Here is a 19,582-nt window from a genome sequence, read left to right as displayed (position 1 = left end):
GCACCGCGGCAGCCCGGTCCGGGGCGGGGGGCGTGGCCTCGGCGCCGCCTCCGCCAATCACCGCCGCGAAGGGGCGTGGCCACCGGCGCCCCGGCCGCCCCGGGGGAGGGGCCTCGAGGGGGGCGGCACCACGTGGCCAGGGGTGGAAAGTTACCGGGGGGGGGGGGGGCCCGCGCCGCGCCGCGCCCACCGGGGGAAAGGGGGCGTGGCTTGGGGGTGCCCCGCCCACTCCAGAAAGGGGGGGCGGGGCTTGTGCTGCCCCGCCGCTGGGGGGCGCCCGCGGGGCGGGGGGGGCGCAGACCCGGTCCCGGTGACCCCGTCCTCGGGCGGCACCACGGCTTTATTGGGCTCAGCGCTGCCTCGGCCGCTGCTGCCGCCCCCCCGGGGGCTGCGGCGCCCTGCGGGGAGCCCCCTCCTGCTCCTCACCGGGTCGCGCCGCGCCTCGCGCCGCCGCCTCGCCCTGCGTAGAGGGGCGGGGGTGAGACGGGGACGGGGGGGACACGGGGGTGGGGGGGACGGGATGGAGGGGCAGGGGCGACATGGGGCCGGGGGGACCGGGACGGGGATGTGGCCATGGGGCGGCAGGGCCGCAGGATGCGGCCACGCGGTGGTGCTGGGGACGTGGGGATGGGGTGGGTGGGGGGCGGCACGGGGACACGCAGGGGGGTGACGGGGCACCGGGACGGGGACGAGGGGTGGCACGGCGTGGGGACAGCGGGCGTGGGGACAGCGGGCGTGGGCACCGGGCAGGTCCCACCGCCGGGCACCCCGGAGATGCTGGGGGCTGGAGAGGTGAGGAAGGGCCCCCGGACGTGGTGGCGGTGTCCCCGTCCCCGGTGGAGGTGGCCTTGTTGGAGGTGGCGGTCCCAGCGCCACCCGGTCCCACAGGCCACCCCTTACCGCTCCCTGGCCTTGGGTGCCAGCGGGCAGCGCCTCGGTGGTCGGCATCCTCCTGCCCTCCGCAGCCTTCAGGGAGCGCTGGAGCCTCCTGTGCGGGTGCTGCCCGTGCTGCCGCAGTGCCTCTGCGCCGGGGACAGGGCTGGGGGCTCCGTGGTGGCCCCCCGGGGGGGGGGGGATATCCCCAAACTACGCGCCCTGCAGGTCCCCATCCCCGCACCCACCGGTCAGCGCCACGCTGGGGTCCTTCAGGAGGGGCGTGAAGGTCCGCGACGCCTGCTCCTGCGCGGTGCCTGCGGGCACTGCCGTCACGCCTCCCGCAGCGCCCTGCGGGGACCGCGGGGACGGGGGGCTCTGCGCCTACCGGGGGTGCCCAGGTCCACCCTGCAGACGTAGTAGGTGCCGGGCGCCGGGAGGAACTCGCTGGCCCTCTCCCGTAGGGTCTTGACCTGGAAGAGCAGCTTGGGGGTGCCCAGCTTGTCGCACAGGTCGATGACGTCTGGAAAAGCCGGGGCGCGCGTCCCAGTGGTGCCAGCCCCATGGGGAGCCCCCGCGGGGTCCCGCCCGCTGCCCCCCGAGCTCACCGGTGACGGGGACCCCCACCTTGCTCCTCAGGTGGGAGAGCAGCAGCAGGACGGGGCAGTCGGTGTTGACCAGGAAGCTCTGGTTGTCTGCGGGGACAGTGGCGGTGGCCAAGGGGACGTCCTGGAGACCCGCAGCGTCCCCCCGCCACGTCCTCGTGGCCGCGAGGGGACTCACCACCATGGCTGATGCAGATGAACATGCTGCTGCGGGATGGAACCGCGGGGCTGCGCCCTGCCCCGCGGCGTTTGTGAGGTCGGAGCGGGGGTGCCGGGGTGCTGGTGAAGCCGAGTTCCTGCCCCCCCACCCCCCCGAGACCCCCGGAATGAGACCGACCCAAACCAAAGCACAGCAGAGCTTTATTGCAGCTGGAAACCCGCGGTGCAAGCAAGCAAGTGGCCAGGCTGTGCTCGCCCGGCGCCCGATGACAGCAGGGGTGGCCCGGTGGCTCGTCCCCTCGGGGGGCCCTCAGTGCAGCACCTGTCCCTCGGTGCTCCTTCGGCCGCACGTCCCCACCAGCCAGCCCTGCTGCACCGCCGCGGGGGGCCGGGAGTGCAGCCTGGCTGTCCCCACTGGGTGTCACCGGGGCTGCCCCGCACGGGGACACGTCCCCGGCGTGCTCACGGGCACCGCGGAGCAAGCGGGGGGCTCTGCGGCACCGGCACCGCCAGCGCTGAGGGTCCACGCAGGCAGTGGGGGAGCCCCCCCCCCGCCATCCCACGGCTCTGCCCCCCCACGGCAGCCCCACGAGGGATCCCCCACGGGGCCGTGCCCGCAGCGGGACGTCGCCGTGCCCTGCTGGACACCCAGCGCTAAGGACAGGGAGGGTGCTGGCGCACCGTGGCCGCGGCAGGGAGCAGGGCTGGGGGCCTGAGGGCGTTCGGCAGGGGCAGGGCGGGAGCAGGGGGCAGGATGGATTTGGGCAGCGGCGCTGGCGCGGGCGTCACACTCCCACGTAGTTGTTCTGGTAGGGGCTATGCTCGCGGGGGCCAGCCGGGGCCCCAGGCCCCCCCGGCGGGCGGTTGCTGCCGTCCCACTGGGGGTCGTGGCTCTCCCTGGAGGGCAGCTCGCTCACGTAGCAGATGCTCTCGCTGTAGTTGGGCTTGAAGCTCTCCAGCATGTCTTTGGGGACTCCAGCCCATTCCTCAGGGGACAGAGCAGGGTGAGAGGGGTCAGGAGGCGCCGCCACCACCCAGCCCGGCCCCGCGGCAGGATGGGGCGACTTACCTGGAAGTTGCCGTTGTGGGTGATGAAGAGCTCGTCGAAGTTCTTGCTGGGGTTGGGGATCCGGGGCATGAGGATGACCCAAACCCTGCGTGGGAGAGAAGTGTTGGAGGGGCAGGCGCTGCCCACGCCCGCCCCCGTGCCCCCGGGCCGGCCGCTCACCTTTCCATGCGCACCAGCAGGACGACGAGGACCAGCAGGAGCAGGCAGGAGGCGATGGGGACGAGAACCGTATGGATCCAGAACCACTGCAGCTGCTCCTCCGCGAGATCTGCAAGGAGCCCTGGTGGTGGGGAACCAGCCGGCACACGGCCACCGTGGGGCAGAGGAAGGAGCCAGCGCCACGGGAGCGCTCCTACCCTTGCTGGTGGTGTTTCTGCCCCAGACCACGGGGACGCTCCACTCGCTCCAGAGCTGGGTGCTGCCGCAGTAGCTGTTGATCTTGCTGCGCACGTAGAAGGTGTAGTACTTCTCGTAGTCCACGCTGGGGAAGGAGAAGATGTCTCCCTTCACCCCGTGCTCCTGGGGAGAGACGAGGGATAGGCAGTGAGGGCCGGCACTGTGGGGACGGGCGGAGGCTCGGCGTCCTCCCCCGGCGCCTCTTACAATCCAGCTCGTGTCCTTGTTGCTCTTGTACTTGACGGCGTGCTCCAGGCACTGCGCCTTGGGGTACGGGGAGCTCCAGGTCAGCTGCAGCTGGTTGCTGCTCATGTTGCGGATGGTCAGGTTGACGGGAGCCCCCGGTTTCACTGCGGAGCACAGACAGCACCCGCTGAGCGCCGTCCCCACGCCCCGGTGGCCCTGCCACCAGCCGGGAGGTGAGCGGGCGGCCCTGGGGAGCCTGGGGACCCCCCTGCCCCGCTCCGTACCGAGGTCCTGCAGCTCCATGCGCTTGCTGCGGGTCTCCAGGATCTGGCCGTTGAGGCTGGCGTTGAGGAGGACGTGGAAAGGCTGGAACTGGATGATCTCGCTCTGGTTGAAGTGGCAGCCGATGCTGACACCCCGGTCCCACAGGTAGCGCTTGCACTCCACCACGGGCGACCTGTTCTCGTACCTGTGCGCTGCGGGTTACGGGGGCTCCCCGGGACCCCGCGCACCCCAACCCTTCCTGGAGCCCTCTCCTGGTGCGTCCCACCCCAGCGGGCCCGCAGACGGAGCCTCCACCCCCCGGGCTCAGCACAGAGGTACCGGTGGGGGCTGGAAACCCTGCGGGGGGCTGGCGTGGGGCAGGGGCACCTACCAGTAGTAGAGGGAGTAGTTGGTGGTGAGCGTCTCCCTGCTCCCCCACATGCAGGTCATGTACTCCTCGTTGAACAGGACGCACTCCACCCCTGCAGGGGACAGAAACCACCGGGCACTTTCCGCTTTCGCGCCGTCCACGGCCCACGGCAGCCCCACGTCTTCCTCCGGAGAACTGCCAGCTCAGCGGCTTTCCCTCCCGCATCCGTGCTTGGCTCTTCCTGCCGTAACCGTGGCACCGGGCGCCCGGCGGCACCGCCGGCTTTTACGGGGCTCTGCCAGGGTCTGCGCTCTGAACTGGTGAAAAACCAGCTCAGTTCAAGGCACAAAACCCGCCCGGAGCAGCCCACTGCCCCGCTCGGTGCCAGCTGTGGTTGCGGGTGCTGCGGCAGCAGGGTGCTGCGCCGGCGGGCTGGGCTGAAGGCTGCTCTCTGTAAGCGTGTTTTTCCAGAGGAAACGTGGGTTTGCCATTTTGTAACACCAGATAAACCATGAAGCCGAGCAAAGGTGTGCCGAACTCCAGTCGTTTCGGCGTGTGGAAACGGAGGGCGTCCTCCCGGCTGGCGGCAAGGTCCGGAGTTAGCAGAGGGGCGGCGTTTATTTGGAAACCAGGTATTTTGTCAACGGGCAGCCCACAGCTGGGCTTTCGGAAAGCAACAGCAGCCACGGGGGCACTGGTGCGAGCGAGGAGCCGGCCGCCCCCGGCCCCTGCATACGTGCGGTACCGCCACAGGGTTGGAAACGGAGACGGACGCAGACGGGCGGCCACAGCCACGGCTGACGCACAGGACCAACACGGGGTGCGCCTGGTGTGCTAGGAGGCTCCCAGCCCTCCCGCAGCCCCCCAGCACCCACAGGGTCCCCATCTGGCATCTCCTGGGGTCTGAAAGCTGGGCCTCGGCTGGGGAGCTGTGGGGCCGCCCCGATGGCCAGGCTCCCTCTGCCCTTGGGGAAGGGCTAGCCGAGACGCGGGGCTGAGAGCTGTGGGGCTGGAGGCTGCGGCGTGGGAGAGCGCGGGGCTGGCACCCACAGGGCCAGTGGTGCTCCAGCTCCCGGCCGGCAGCCCGGACACCCAAGGGGATGTCCCGGCACAGCCCGGCTCTCCCGGCAGCCCCACTGCTGGGGGGCCCCGAGGCACGGCGCATGGCCCCGCGTCCTGCCCTCGGCCGCCATCACTGGGGAGCGCTGTCCCCGTCCCCGCCACCCGCGGGGCTCCCCCCTTACCTGTGGGGCCGTGGGCAGCGGCGAGGCGGGGGCCCAGCCCGCAGAGCAGCAGGACGGGCGCGAGGAAAGCCGCGGGCACCGCCATGGCGCGGCTGGCGTGCGACAGCCCCGCGCAGCCCACCGTGCTCAGCCGATGGCTTCCGCACCCGCCGCCGCTTCCTGTCACGCGGCGCCGCCCGCCGCCGAGGGCCCACCCTGTATGACGCCCCGACGGGGCCCCACGGCTCACCTCGACGGGGCCCCACCGCTCTTCCTGCCTGGCCCCCGCAGCTCCGGGCCCCCCCTGGGACCCCACAGCTCGGCCCCCCGGGATGGGGCCGCCGTGGGGGGTTCCCGAACTGCGGGCACGCCCGTGGGCACATATGGGGTGGTGGTCCCGGGGGGGCTGTGTCGGGGAGGTGGCCGTGGTGGGGGGCGGCCATGGGGCAGGTAGCGGGGGGTGGGCTGGGGGCGGTGGGATGGGGTGAGGGTGCCGTGGGGGTGCTGTAGGGTCCCCTGTGGGTGCCGTGGGGTGCTGTTGGGGTGCCGTGGGATCCCTGGGGGTGCCATGGGGGTACCCTGGGGGTCCCGTGGGGTGCCCTGGGGGTGCCGTGGGGGCCCTGAGGGGTGCCCTGGGGTCCTGTGGGGTGCCCTGGGGGTGCCGTGGGGTCCCCGTGGGGTGCCCTGGGGGTGCCGTGGGGTCCCGTAGGGGTGCCATGGGGGTGCCATGCGGGTCCCGTGGGGTCTCGTGGGGTGCCGTGGGATGCCCCGGGGGTGCCGTCGGGGCGGGCACGTGGCGGGGCGCCGAGGGCAGCCCCAGGGTGCGGCGTGGGAAGGGGGGGGGCGACCACGTGACCCCGCCGTCTCCGCCAGGGGGCGCCGACCGCCCCTCGGCCGCCTTCGGCACTTTCCGCCTCCGCCCGGCGCAGGCTCGGGCCCTCCCCTTCGGGCCTCTCCGTCCGCCCTCGGCTCGGCTTCGGGGAGCTCCGGCTCCCCTCGGCGGCTCCGGCGCCGCTCGGGCCCGTCCGGAAGCGTTCGGGCCGGGCCGTCGGCGCAGGCGCAGCGGCGGGCGGCCCCGGCGGTCCTTGTTGTGGCCCGGCCGCCGCTGCCCGCCGGCTGCCCGGGATGGCGGCCTTCGGCGTCCTCAGCTACGAGCACCGCCCGCTCAAGCGGCCGCGCCTCGGCCCGCCCGACGTCTACCCGCAGGACCCCAAGCAGAAGGAGGTGCGGGGGGGGGGGGGGGGGGGGGGGGGGGGGGCGGCTGCCGGGCCGGGGGGAGCCGCTCAGGGCCCGGCCCCGCGGGGGGGGGGGGGGGAACCCGGCACGGCCGTGACCGGGGCTCCGGGGAGGGACGGAGGGAGGGGGGCGGCCGGGACGGGCCTCGTCCCACGGGGACCCCCCAGGGACGCGGCAGGGACCCCCAGGACCCCCCCGTGGACCTCCAAGGGACCCCTAGGGACTCCCAGGAACCCCTCAGGGACCCCCAGGACCCCCCCCACGGACCTCCAAGGGACCCTCAGGGACCCCTCATGGCACGCTGACCGTCTCCCCCCCCGCAGGATGAGCTGACCGCCCTGAACGTCAAGCAAGGCTTCAACAACCAGCCCGCCGTCTCTGGGGACGAACACGGCAGCGCCAAAAACGTCAATTTCAACCCCGCCAAGGTGAGAGCCCCCCGGAGCTGCCCTCCCGGCAGGTCGCACGGCTGGGCCGGGCTGTCCCGGGCGGCCGTGGGTCTGCTGGCGGCCTCCTCGCTCTCGGGATGGGTGCTGCGGGAGCTTCCCCTGCACGGTCAGAGTTCGGCGTTGGCAGGCGTTGGTCGGCAGCTGCGGCTCCCACCTCTGAGAGCGGATCCTTGTCTGGCCTTATCTCCAGTTGGTAGATATGTCCTTGTATCCTGCAGTTAAAGCAGGAGACCACGGTGCCGGTAGCAAGAAACTTCTTCAGTATAGGCCTGGTTAGATCGTTGCGACGGTGGAAGAGATGCAAGATTTGTTGAAACATCTGGCAATTTAAACACAGGGGTTGCAAAACAGGCTTCAACTGCGTTTTTCTGACATCAAGGCGTTAACTGCTTGGTCTCCCTTATGAGAGGACTGGCAGTGACCTGGGATGGAAGGCAATCGATAAGCACGGGGTTTTTTTTTCTTTGGCTCACCTCTGTCCCAGAAGCCCTCAGTCTGGTTTGACTTAAGTGTTTATAAGGAGTTGTGTCCATCTCAGCTGGAGTCCTCGCTCAGTTATTGTATTGTCATCTAGAAGCATTCCTCTTTGTGAGTATAGTAACGGAAATTATTGGTATTTTTGTGTGTGTGCGTGTTTCAGAAGTTCATAACCGGTGAGACTTCTGGCAGGAAGGATAGATGGGATTTTCAGCGAGTAGAGCAGATTTTTCAGCTACGAAATGTAATTTGCCCTTTTTCTTTCTTTCCTTCCTCCAGATCAGTTCAAATTTTAGTAGTATTATTGCAGAAAAGCTGCGGTGCAATACACTGCCAGACACGGGAAGACGGAAACCCCAGGTGAATCAGAAGGATAACTTCTGGCTGGTGACAGCGCGTTCGCAGAGTGCCATAAACAACTGGTTCACCGATCTGGCTGGAACTAAGCCTCTCACTCACCTGGCCAAGAAGGTATGTCACAGGGGAGGCTGCCTGGCAGGGCAGAGCGTTTTATCTGTGCTTCCTTCTGAAGTGTTTGCTTAGTAGAAGGTTTTACTGCTTGGAGGAGTTTCTTCCATCTACATCTCTTGAAGTTTTCATCTTGAGCATATCCAGGATGCGTGTTGCACTACTTGTAGTCTCCTTGCTCAATCCGCCGGTCCCTTGTCTTTTATTTGGAGGTTGGGTTCAGCTCTGTTTCCTGCCTTGTATGGCGTGACTGATTTCTGGTGAGGTTCTGATCTTTTTCAGAAGAGCTGCTACTGTCGCCTTTGGTCTGTTGTTTAGACGAGGACCTTTCCTATTGTGGGGGTTTCCAACTTCTCCAAAGCTGTAGTGGGAATTACTGGAAATAATCAGCTGAGTTACTTCCCAGACTTCTGTTGCAGTGACACGTTTCTGGTTTTAAGCTGAGAACAGTGCACGTTAGCCTGGCTGAGACCAAACTGTAAAGCATTTCTGTGCTCTGGGGTCCAGGGCTAGGGCTTACCCTGGCAGCACTGGATGCTTTAGGGTATGGGAGAGGGAAGAAGGGTCCTACTCTGCCATTTCATAGGGCCCGATAACAAGGGGAGCTAACTGCCTATCCTGCTGGGCCAATAAACAAGGAACCTAGGAATCTACTGTGTAGCGTGGAAGAATATAACTTCCAGTTGCGAAATAGTAGCGGAGCACAGAGTTTAGAAGCTGGAATTTGCCTGGCCCTTTGAATCCCGAGTCAGCCTCGGGAAAATAAAATAATTGGTTTTCCCTGCAATCCGTCTCCAGTCTCTTAACGAATTTAGTCTGCATATCTTTCTTTGCGCATCGGCCGTCAGGTTCTTGAGGTCACTGTGAAAACTTGAGCCTTTCAAGGCCTCTCCCAGTTTTCTGCAATGTGCTCCATCCGTTTTCACGGACCTAGACGTGAAAACAGCTGCAGTTGGTAGCCAAGCAGTCCGTGGCAGTGAGGCATCAGAGAATAATTGGGCAGAATGTAAGAAACACAGCGAGTAAGTGATTCAGCAGTCAGTAGTTTGGGGAACTTGATACCTACAAAATGTACCTGTTCCCTTTGAATTTCTCATACCTCTGTGAACCCACGCATACTTGTGCTCTCCATAGTATCCCGCGCAAGTGAGCTCCGCAGCTGTGTGTTTTTCTGTGATGTGGTATCGCTTCCTGTGTCATAAATCTGCAGTCTGATGATTTCACTGGTATCCTCCCATGCCTTCTCTTGAATTTTTGAGTCTTGGATTCATGAATTTCTTTCTACTGTGGTATTCAGTTCCCTGTCTCTCGCAGTCTTCTGTTGTCCACTTGTGATATTACAAGACTCGTAACCGTTCTGTTTTTGTTTACAACATGAAGAGTCCTGTCTTCAGTCTGTCCTCGTGCTGGTTCCTGATGCAGTCCTTAGCCTGCACCTTTTGCAGTTGTTTACGTCCTCTCCGGAGGATATCCTCAGAGCTGTTTGCAGGATTCAGGGCATGGATTTACAGCGATGGATGTAATCGTGTTTTCTGTCTTCTTTCAATTTGTTTTGCTTCTGTTTATGCTGAAATGCAGCTCTGGTGCTGTTGCTTTCTGACCAGAGACAAATTCTTGCAGTAGGTTTCTCGGGACACAGAGCAGCACAGTACCTTTTTTCCCTGCACAGGTGGTAGTGCCCACGGCGTGTGGGATTGCTTCGGAATAGTTCCTGTCCAAGTCCGTGGTTGCGATTCCCCCTCTCCGTTCTGTTACAGGTACCCATCTTTAGCAAGAAGGAAGAGGTCTTTGGGTATTTGGCAAAATACACTGTTCCGGTGATGAGAGCGGCGTGGCTCATCAAGATGACTTGTGCCTATTACGCAGCCATCACAGAAACCAAGGTGAAGAAGCGGCATGTCATTGATCCCTTCATCGGTAAGCACTTTGTGTGGAGCTCTGTTTTTCTCCATGCCAGGTGTTTCCTGCACAGCCTGCTCTTGAACAGTGAGAGGTAGCCTGGAAATCAACATAAACTCGTTTCCTGCTGATAAATCCTGGTGCTTCGATGTGCATAACTGTCTAAAATAACAGAGCCCGCTTGTGAGAGTCCTCTGTTGAAAAAGAAGTCTTGGCACCCAGAAATCCTTCCTCAGAGCCTACCTCTTCTTTTTCAAAACTCCCCCTTGAGTTCTGCTGTGCCTCTCTGCAGCATTACCTGTTTTTTTCCTTACCCTACAACGACTGCAAATGTTATTGCTTAGCTATGAGTGATTAGCTTCTTCCTGAGTAAGGATCTTTCCCAGAGAATTCCCGTATATTATTCTGCATTTCCAGTTTCATTAAGCCTTCCTGGATCCCACATCTAATGTCCTTTGTGTTCTGGCCTGCTCCAGATTACTGCAGCCTAGAGGAACTCCAGTGTCTGTTTGCTGGCTCGTGTGGCTGTCACTACAGGACCTGACCACACTCCCTTGAAAAGCAGTATTAGCAGCTGATGTCCATGGATTTTTTTCTTTCTTGTTTATCTTTGATTTACAAATTGCAGAAGCTGCTTTTTTTTTTTTTTTTTTTGAGGTTGATCAGCTTGCTGGATATATTGATTCTAATTACTTTCCTGTTCCTTTGGATATTTGTCCTATTGCTGACCCAAGCTGTTGTGTATTTTTGCCTTGGGTTTTGTCATCTGCATTGTCCCGGGGGAGTGTAGTCGTACTGTTATTTTGTGTACTGAGTTTGTCTTTTATACAGTTAGATTTTAGTGAAAAAAATAAATATATATTTTTAGAAATTGGTGATCATGGCTTTGCACTGGTGTCTGAAATAGATTAAAGACAAGTTCAGAGCTGAAGTGTTCGCAGTGTTTCTGCTGTCTGGAAAGTGATTGAGGATGTTCAGTCAGGCTGGCCTAACCTTGCATTTCTGTGGTTCCCCCTGCCTCAGTGCCACCCCCAGTCCAGGAACAAAGCTCATAGTGTGATATTTACTTTTTTCTCTCTTTCTCTACTTTTCAAATGACAGGAACTTTTCTGGGTTTCCACGTGGATACTAGCCTAGGTGTTGGTTCTTTTCCCGCTGTTCACCACCGTGCTCGTTGTTAACGTGTTCCTTTCCTCCAGAATGGACGCAGATCATCACCAAGTACCTGTCAGAGCAGCTGCAGAAAATTGCGGAGTTTTACAGGCAGCTCCCAGGGCAAGGCTGTGGTTCGCCATCTGGGCCGATGCCTCAGGAGGTGGAACAAGCTTTGAAGCAGTGGGACTACAACGAGAAACTAGCGATGTTCATGTTCCAGGTGAGGGACTGTGGAGGGGGCTGCTGGGTGGGTGTGGAGCAGAGGAGGGCTAGGGGATGCGTACCCCAAGTGATTTCTTTGTGCAGAATATTCTCTTTATGAATAGACCTTTAGGGCTGGATGCGGTTCTGCTTCTTCTAGGGCAGGATGAGCTCGGTAGTAGAGCGGGGTAGTCCGGGGTTGTGCATACTTCTAGAGTTATTTCCGTGATCAGAAAGCAAGCAGCTGCTGCCGTTCTGCCTTACCGTAGTGAGCCTTGATTCGACTCTTGTCCATTTGCTCTGCCTTTATCTGTGTGCAGGATGGCATGCTGGACCGGCATGAATTCCTGACGTGGGTCCTTGAGTGCTTCGAGAAGATACGGTCAGGAGAAGACGAATTTCTCAAAATGCTCCTACCCTTGCTGCTACGGGTAAGAAATACCTGCTGTTTTAGGAGAGCTCTGACTTGTCTGTTGTCAGTCCCCTCCAGACTGCCTAAGGCATGATGAGCTGTTTTGCACTGTGAATGCTGGAGAATGTCCCCCTGCTAGAGCATCGTTCTTAGCTGATGCAAGGAAACCTTTTTGAGTCCTGCTTTTTTCTGTTACTCCTTTATCCTGTTTCCCTGCGTTAGACCTGGCAATCCCTGTCCATCTCATAATTGTGGTAGTGGGACTCCTGGTACTCATTGTGCACCTCTACGTGGAAACTGCTTTTCTTTCTTTCTCTCTTATTGTCACAATAGATTTTAGATAGACTCTTGAAGCCCCGGGGAGGCTGGGTGTGGGTACATTTTGATGCATGGATTCATTGTCATAGGAGAGCATTTAAGGAGTTTCTCTGATGCTTAGTAGCTAGGGGGTGGTAGATGATGCCAAGGTGCACTGTGTAAAGGGACTGTCTCTACAAGGCAGTGCTATGCTGTATTCAGCTTTGGGAGGATAAAGGGTTTCCTCCATGTTGCTTGTAATGAGGACTTTTTTTTTTTTTACCCTACTCTTCCCTACAGTACTCTGGAGAGTTTGTGCAGTCTGCGTACCTGTCCAGACGTCTGGCCTACTTCTGCACCCGCAGGCTCGCTATGCAGCTGGATGGTGCTGGTGGGCACCCACCCCACATCCTGTCTACGCAGACAGGGAATGCTCTTCCTTCAACTCCCACCCCTCAGCCAGCTGCCGGGAATCCTCCTCCCAGCCCTTTTAGTGACTTACTTCTGTGCCCTCAGCATCGGCCAGTGGTATATGGACTCAGCTGCATCCTTCAGGTAGGTCTGAGTAGCAGCTGATGACAGCAGGGTCAGCAGGAACAGTTCGTATTGTATGCCATTGCAGGAAAGATCATTACGGCTTGAGACAATAACTTCCTGAGTGTAGAAGTTTCAAGCCATGATTGTCAAAGTGTAAGTACTTGCTGATGTATTAAGAAAGTTTGGTACCAGATTTCAGTGCTGTAGCAATGTCCTTGACTGAATTACGTAAGAAAAATGGGTTGGAACAGAGCCTTTTGCTCTATGCACGTCTGCCTCAGATGCCTGGGAATGCTTTGCAGAAGAGAGAGCAAGGGGGAAAAAAAGGGACGTTTCGTCTGACGTTGTGTGTGTCATTTAAAAAGTTGTCATCTAGGAAAGGAAGTTACACCAGACATGAAGAAGAGCACATGATAATTTTGTGAGCTCTTCAAAAGAAAAACAAAACAGCAACGACAAAAACATGCATTGCCAAAACAACAACAACCCTCCAAAAAAAACCAACCAACCCCACGCGCTTTTATGTATGGAAGAACTTTAACTGTTTAGCCAGACCACTTTCCTCAGAAACGATGGCAGACTAAGAAAAGTGACTCTAAACTTACAGTCTTTATACTTGGAATTGAATAAGCCTTAAGTTGCAGTAAAAGGGCGAGGATGCTGAAGCCTTACTGGTAGATGTTTGAAGGGCAAGTGCTGTTGTGTCACTGTGGGACGCAGCCCAGACCGTGCTTGTGTCAGAGGGAGATAGGTGAGTTCTGTTCAGTGTGTTTGTTCATGGTTGTGTTTTTCTCCTTCAAGAGAAGAGTGACTAAGTCAGGTAGATCCCTGTGCAAGCACTGGAGATTGCCCCTTCCAGGAGCATGCTGAAGCAGAGAAGATTCCAGAGAGTGCAGGATGGAGCAGGAGCTGGAGAGGAAGAGCGCACAGAGCTTGGGAACCTGCAGCTCAACAGAAAAATTGAGATCAAGGAGCCCTGACAGGATCAAGAAGCAGCCTGCCAGCTCTCAAACAGGATAGAAAGAAAATTCCTAGGGTACAGCTGGCTAGAAGTAAGATTGCCTCTGCAAGGGCCTAGAGAGCAAGGTGGGGGTTATAAATAACCCCTTTGTATTTGTGTTAAGCCTTACTTAGTCACTTTCAATTTAAAACATTATTCTTCTGGTTTATGGTAAAACATGACTTTCTGAATATAAAAATCCTTTATGGGGGAAGCTCACTTTAGAGAAAATATAGGAGCGTATACATCTCAGATTTGGCTGATCTGGGGTCTGAACAGCCTGCTTAAAAAGTTCAAATTGGTTAATGATGATCGGATTATTTTTATAGTATGTATCAGAAGAGCCCTTCTGAGAGAAGATGTACAGATTTTCTGTCTGCAGACAGTAGATGAGGCTAAGGCGCAGTAAGATCTAGTGGCTGGAGCTGGGTAAAGTCGGGCTGGAAACAGATGCGTTTCTATCAGTGTATGTAATTAACCTTTGCTCAGATGTCCCAGAGAGATGATGGATTCTTTGGTTTGAGCATTTGTAGCAGCCTTGGTTGTCCATCTTAACGTCTGGTTCCTCATGACCCAGAAGCTGGAGAGGTGTATAGTAGGAATCATTCAGTGAAGATTTGTGTTTGTGGGTGTCTGTACAAGATCAAAAAAGAATGAAAACGTGTAATAGCATTGATATTATAATCATACATATAGTTATTAAATAACATAGTATACTGAGTTTGGGGCTGTTGACTCATAATTTCTTCTCACACTTTGCTGATTTACAGTCCGCATCAAGAGTAATGTAAATGCTGCTCCTGGGTCAGGAGGGTCGGACTGTGCATTGACAGTGCGAGTCATAAGAAAATAAGGTCTGTTTGTAAGAAGCTGGGAGCTCTGCAGCAACGTGTTGATGCTTTTGGATAACATGGAACTCTGCTCCTGGCTTCTTAAGCATACCTGGACTAAGACATTTAATACGGCAAAAATACTGGTCTACTCCTTTCTACTCTTGTATGGTCTGAAGAGTCTTTCAAAGCTTAGAACAACCACAAAAAAAAACCCAGAAACCAAAATAGTAAATACATGCACAAGATGATGAATGTCTGGGCAGTAGAATAAATGAGTGTCTCTGTCTGTAGAAAGTAATTTAATTTTGACTGTTTTGACCTTAATTTGCTGAATGATACTCATTTTTCTGTCTGTTGCAGAGTATAATTTTGTGTTGCCCAAGTGCCCTTGTGTGGCATTACTCATTGACTGATAGCAGGATAAAGACTGGTTCCCCACTGGATCACCTGCCCATAGCCCCGTCGAACTTGCCTATGCCAGGAGGGAATTCAGCCTTTACACAGCAGGTGAGCAGCCTTCGGAACAGGGAGAGCTGATGCTCCAGGATAATAGCTGCATCATAGCTCTTTCAGGATTTTCTTTTCACGTTGTGTGATATGCGCAGTCAGAGGTGCTCCCTCACTCCCAAGGAATTAACTGCTCCCGTTCTGCCATAAGCAAGATAGTGGTGTACTTGGAAGATGGGCAAAATCTAACGTCAAGTGGAGCTACAGTCATGTTCTTTGTTTTCTGATAATTTTTTACACAGGACTTCTAAGGCATCCTCTTGGATGTTTACGCAAGTCTATTGCTTTTAGGTTCGGGCGAAGCTCCGTGAAATTGAGCAGCAGATAAAAGAGCGTGGCCAGGCTGTGGAGGTTCGTTGGTCGTTTGACAAGTGCCAAGAAACCACAGCAGGTAACTTGCTGTAGGTTTAAGTTTTTCTGCCATGTTCCATATGTTACCCTGGGAAGTTTCCTGTCTGTTTCTTTGTTTTTCTTATGTGCTGGCATTGGTGTTCACTGTCAACAGTGAAGAGAACCAAAGGGCTCGTTTTCTTTCCAGTGCAAAATCTCACATGGGTCAGTTTCCCTGGGTATAGTGCGAGTGTCTATTATTGGAAACTGGAAGTGTGTACCAGAGAACTGTAGTCCTGTATACGTGCCATGCTTTAATGTTTTCCCCTAACATCTGCTGTTGGCTATGGATAGTCAGGATATTAAGCTAGATGGACCCTTGCCTGACTGGTACAGCTTTCTTCAGGCAGTCTCCTGAGCAGTGAGCTCGTAGAAACTGTTTTGTTCAAGAGTTGTAGCAGTTGCCAAACATGAATTTCTTTTGTCTTCTCTTCCAGGTTTCACTATTGGCCGTGTCTTGCACACTTTAGAAGTTCTGGACAGTCACAGCTTTGAAAGATCTGACTTCAGCAACTCTTTGGATTCCTTATATAACAGGATATTTGGGCTGGGTCCAACCAAAGACAGTCATGAGGTACCTTGGGACTTTGCATCTGGGCCCTGGTCCTGGATGTGGCTGTGTTCTTGTTTATGTTCCCTGGTTACTGTCCTGTGTCTGGAGATCATTGACGAGGTAGTGGCCTATGGCCAAGAGATGTGATCCCCATTGAAAAGTATTTTGTGCAGCCGTAAGTTAGGGAGGTACTAAAGTTAGAACGGGGGAGTCTGCGCACTAGTCTAAGTCTGTGCTAAGAAATGTGCAGAAGCCTGAGACAGTCCCCACAGCTGGCTGAAGAGAGTGACCAATTTACGATGGACAGAGCCACAGAGCAACTAGTACTCCGTTGGTTCCTGGAGGTGAGCTGCAAGGCTGGTAGTCTGTGTATTTGGTATAATGCTGTTGAGAAACTGTGTTTCACTGTGTGCTAAGATTGACACTTCATAGATGTGCTGCTGAAAGAGATTATTTTCTGAAGCAATGCAAGCCTGTAGTATTGTCAAAGGCTGTGTTTCACCTCATGTCACAAAGCGGAGTCAAACAGACAAAGCAGGAAGACTTCACCTTGACATCTGTGGTGCATGTTAGGAAGAGGGGGATGTAGCAGACTTCAGGCTGTGCTCTAGCTCTTGGTTACATCCAACCTGAGGCCTTAGGGCTGCTCACCTTTTTTGTTTGGGTCCCATTCTCACAACAGTGCTTGTGTCTCCCCAGATCTCCCCAGATGATGATGCAGTGGTGGCCTTGCTGTGTGAATGGGCTGTCAGCTACAAACGCTCTGGACGCCACAGGGCTATGGTCGTGGCCAAACTCCTGGAGAAGCGCCAAGCAGAGATAGAGGCTGAGGTACGTTCTTATTCTTGGAAAGCTAGCAGCGGTAAAGCAGAGCAGAGGTTAACTAACTTCAGATTGTTGCAACAGTGAAAGGCGAAGGCAGATCAGCACAACGTCTCTTAACACTGGTACTGTTAATTACGGTGTTTGCTCCGTCTAACCCAAAGTAGGTCATAAGTGTTGCTTTGTGTGTATTCCATTTCTTGGATGATTCTGAAGACAGGTGCTCGTGGTGCAGAAGTCCTGGCCTACTTAGAGACTATGAAGCAGCTTACAGAAACCTATGTGGTGGCTTTCCCTAAGTGCAAGATAGGAATAATCTAGTGAAGGCTTCTTTTTTGAGTTTATGGACATAGAGTTTCTCTTCTGGGACAGTGGTTGGTACTTTTGTCTGTTTCTACAGAGATGTGGGGACTCTGAAGTCGTGGATGAGAAGGGCTCCATTTCCTCAGGATCTCTCTCGGCAGCCAGTGCTCCTGTCTTTCAGGATGTCCTTATGCAGTTCCTTGACACTCAAGCTCCTATGCTAAGTATGTAATAAGAACTTGTGCTCTCCCAGTTTCTAGCTTTCCCTCTTCTGCAAACTCTGAACTAGCGTGCTATTCTATATCTAAATCCATTCTATATGTAAGTACCCAGATTCTCTCTCTGGCTTCCTTGCAATCCAGAGCATATCCTGGGGAGGGAGGGATAGCAGCCTGGAGGGCCAGGTGGCAGGATGATAGTGCAGAAGTACCTCTGTTAACAGAGTGTTGGCCAAGAATAAATGAGTATAAGCTAACCTGGAATTGATTCAGGCTGAGAACTAGAGGAAGATTTCTAACTAGTAGGTGACAAAACTCTGGAATAACCTGTTGGTGTAAATACTGCAAATGGATAAACTAACAGGGGCAGGATTCAATTCTGAATGATGCAGGGGTCCGTGGTTTGTATACTCAGGAATGGCACCTCCAGTCTAAAGTCCCATGCCGCTGGTCTGTGGTACTAAGTGGAGAGGTTTTCACTTAATTGCCAGCTGTTGAAGGTGGGTTTTCTGGTTCTAGCTTCTGCTATAATCTCAGAACTATGTATCAGTCACTTACTATGTTGAGATCTCTAGAAACACATTTTCTGACTCTAGGTTAGGTGGCTTTTTAGTTTTACAGAAGAGCTCTGATAAGTACTGACCGTCTCTGCTGTCCTTTCAGCTGATCCTGGGAAGGAAAATGAGAAGGTGGAATTTTTTAATCTGGTGCTGCTATTCTGTGAGCTAATCCGACACGATGTCTTCTCTCACAACATCTACATGTGCACACTCATCTCCCGGGGTGATCTTGCCATGGATTCTCATGGGCCTCGCCCGCCCTCACCCTTTGATGACCCTGCTGAGGAGCATGACAGGAAGGAGACAGAGGGTAGCAGTGGCATCAAGCTAGAGGTGAGAATACAAGCACCATGACTCTCCTATGTGCTGTTTCCCTTGGTTATACTTTCCCATTTTTACCAGCTTTGCAGCCTCCTTGCTATTACCTGCTGGAGGATGTACCAGTGACTTATGTTTCTCATTCCCCTGAGCTATTTCCTTACCACTTCAGTTGCAAAAATAGAAGGCTGTGTTCTAAGTGTGTGGAAAAGTCCTGCAGAATGTAAAGGGACAGACAGGAAAATCTTGCTCTGCTCAGAGCTGAGCAGCGTAGCCTAAACTGCTGTGCAAGGCCTGTAGGTGATGTCAGGTGTTTGTAGTGTATTTGGTTCCAGCTGGGTTTCTTTTGGGAGGCACTATGGGTGTTGGCATTGCCCAACATGGAAGTGGGGTGCTGCAGTAAATGTATCCTGTCTTGTTCACTGGTGTTTCAGTGAGGTGTAAAGCTGCTCTGTCTGTTCCCAGGACACAGGTCTTTCTGAGCCCATGGACATTGACCACAACTCCAGTGCGCTCTTTGATGACATGGAGAAGACAGATTTTTCGGTATGTGTCTGCATTCTCCAGCTGCTTCTCAGTAAGTAGGTCAGTATGTTGTACTGCGACCAGGGACAGCAGGTGCCTCACTTTTGTGTGAGTGCTCTCTCTCTACTGCAGAGCCAGTGTGCTGGAAGTGGCTAGCTTGTAAGGCAGCTGACGCTGTAAAAAGGTTCATATAATCTGTTCAGGTAAGTCAGAATGGCTCAGATTCTGTCGATCAGAGTCAGTCCCTGTCATTCCTGGGATTTTTATATCTTCTGTCCACTGCCAGCCCAGTATTTGGGCTGGGTAGGAAATGAGCTGCTTGGAAGTGGGTTGGAAATGGATGAGCATAATAGCACCTGGAGTCTGAGGGTGGCCAGATGCTGTTGGCACGGAGTTTCTTGATCGCATGAGGAAAGACACAGGTCTGCTGTCATTGTACTGTGTGGCCTTCAGTACTTTTTCAGCTTCACAGTTCTTCATGATATTTGTGGGCATAGATCATAATTGCAGAATGCTTTGAAGTACTTAATAAAAATAATTTGTGGTGATTGAAAATTCACGACTACCTACTTTCTTCCACCTGTTAATGGATTTTCAAAGTACCTGCTAGGCAGGTGTGATGCAGAGAGCTGTATTGCTTTCCCAGGATCCCTACCTCTTCCGTGGAGGTGATTGCTCCCAAAATCCTGAGGTGTGGTTATTTATTTCCTCTTTTTTATTGCGTAATAAAAAATTTGAACCAGAAGCAGAAATGGAAATAGTGTCTTGGCACAGTGCCTTAGGTCAGTGCCCTAAGATCTGGATGTTTCCTACCCTCCCTCTTCCTGCTCCTTTTAGGCCTGAGCAAATGTGGCTTTTTTGCATTCCCATGTTCCCTAAATGCTTTTTTTAAAAATCTTTTTTATGCTTCCCTAGATGTTTTCTCCACCAATGCATTGCGAATCTAAAGCCAGCCCTTCCCCTGAGAAACCGGATCCTGAAAAGGAAGCAAAACCTCTGCTGAAGGACAAGTCTGCGGAAGGAATGCTAGCATCTCTGTACGACCAGCCTCGGCACATCCAGTATGCAACACACTTTCCTATTCCTCAGGTATGAGACCTGCTCATAACCCCTCTCCTGCTGCTGTCTTGTGCTCCAGTCATGAGGCTGCTGTGTTTCCCTGCTGCACTGTTGTAAGTCGAACTGACTGGCGTTGAACCTGATGTCGTTCAGTGCTGGGTGGGTAAGGAGCACAGTCATGCTTTACTGCACTGCTGCAGGAGAGTGATCTATTTAAG

General features: G+C 55.6%; 3 protein-coding genes across 6 annotated transcripts in view; 1 reads left to right on the top strand and 2 right to left on the bottom strand.

Moving 5' to 3' along the window:
* Nucleotides 1-349: 349 nt before the first annotated feature.
* On the bottom strand, nt 350-1,681 carry C13HXorf65 (chromosome 13 CXorf65 homolog). Its single transcript, XM_035541617.1, has 6 exons — nt 1,657-1,681; nt 1,482-1,568; nt 1,262-1,396; nt 1,122-1,190; nt 901-1,022; nt 350-460 (listed from the first exon to the last, which is right to left on the bottom strand). The coding sequence occupies exons 1-6, from the start codon at nt 1,679-1,681 to the stop codon at nt 350-352; spliced, it is 549 nt and encodes a 182-aa protein (XP_035397510.1).
* Nucleotides 1,682-2,422: 741 nt separating this feature from the next.
* IL2RG (interleukin 2 receptor subunit gamma) lies at nt 2,423-5,251 on the bottom strand. Its single transcript, XM_035541918.1, has 8 exons — nt 5,167-5,251; nt 3,944-4,034; nt 3,573-3,757; nt 3,310-3,452; nt 3,063-3,225; nt 2,866-2,974; nt 2,707-2,791; nt 2,423-2,623 (listed from the first exon to the last, which is right to left on the bottom strand). The coding sequence occupies exons 1-8, from the start codon at nt 5,249-5,251 to the stop codon at nt 2,423-2,425; spliced, it is 1,062 nt and encodes a 353-aa protein (XP_035397811.1).
* Nucleotides 5,252-6,108: 857 nt separating this feature from the next.
* MED12 (mediator complex subunit 12) overlaps nt 6,109-19,582 on the top strand; it is a 37,458-nt gene continuing 23,984 nt past the window's right edge. For 2 of the 4 annotated variants that reach the window (XM_035541921.2, XM_050713446.1), the window contains exons 1-15: nt 6,186-6,369; nt 6,705-6,809; nt 7,587-7,778; nt 9,533-9,692; nt 10,874-11,049; nt 11,351-11,461; nt 12,040-12,294; nt 14,470-14,616; nt 14,908-15,007; nt 15,444-15,580; nt 16,259-16,390; nt 16,782-16,908; nt 17,566-17,795; nt 18,246-18,326; nt 19,221-19,394. In XM_035541921.2, the coding sequence (XP_035397814.1) occupies nt 6,271-6,369; nt 6,705-6,809; nt 7,587-7,778; nt 9,533-9,692; nt 10,874-11,049; nt 11,351-11,461; nt 12,040-12,294; nt 14,470-14,616; nt 14,908-15,007; nt 15,444-15,580; nt 16,259-16,390; nt 16,782-16,908; nt 17,566-17,795; nt 18,246-18,326; nt 19,221-19,394 (2,226 nt within the window). In that variant the 5' untranslated portion in view covers nt 6,186-6,270. Of the gene's footprint in view, nt 6,370-6,704; nt 6,810-7,586; nt 7,779-9,532; nt 9,693-10,873; nt 11,050-11,350; nt 11,462-12,039; nt 12,295-14,469; nt 14,617-14,907; nt 15,008-15,443; nt 15,581-16,258; nt 16,391-16,781; nt 16,909-17,565; nt 17,796-18,245; nt 18,327-19,220; nt 19,395-19,582 lie in introns of all 4 variants that reach the window. The other 2 variants (XM_035541920.1, XM_050713447.1) reach the window with 2 other exon arrangements.

The sequence above is a fragment of the Cygnus atratus genome, chromosome 13 (genome assembly GCF_013377495.2).
Source record: "Cygnus atratus isolate AKBS03 ecotype Queensland, Australia chromosome 13, CAtr_DNAZoo_HiC_assembly, whole genome shotgun sequence".
Lineage (NCBI taxonomy): Eukaryota > Metazoa > Chordata > Aves > Anseriformes > Anatidae > Cygnus > Cygnus atratus.
This window is presented reverse-complemented; position numbering and strand designations above follow the sequence as displayed.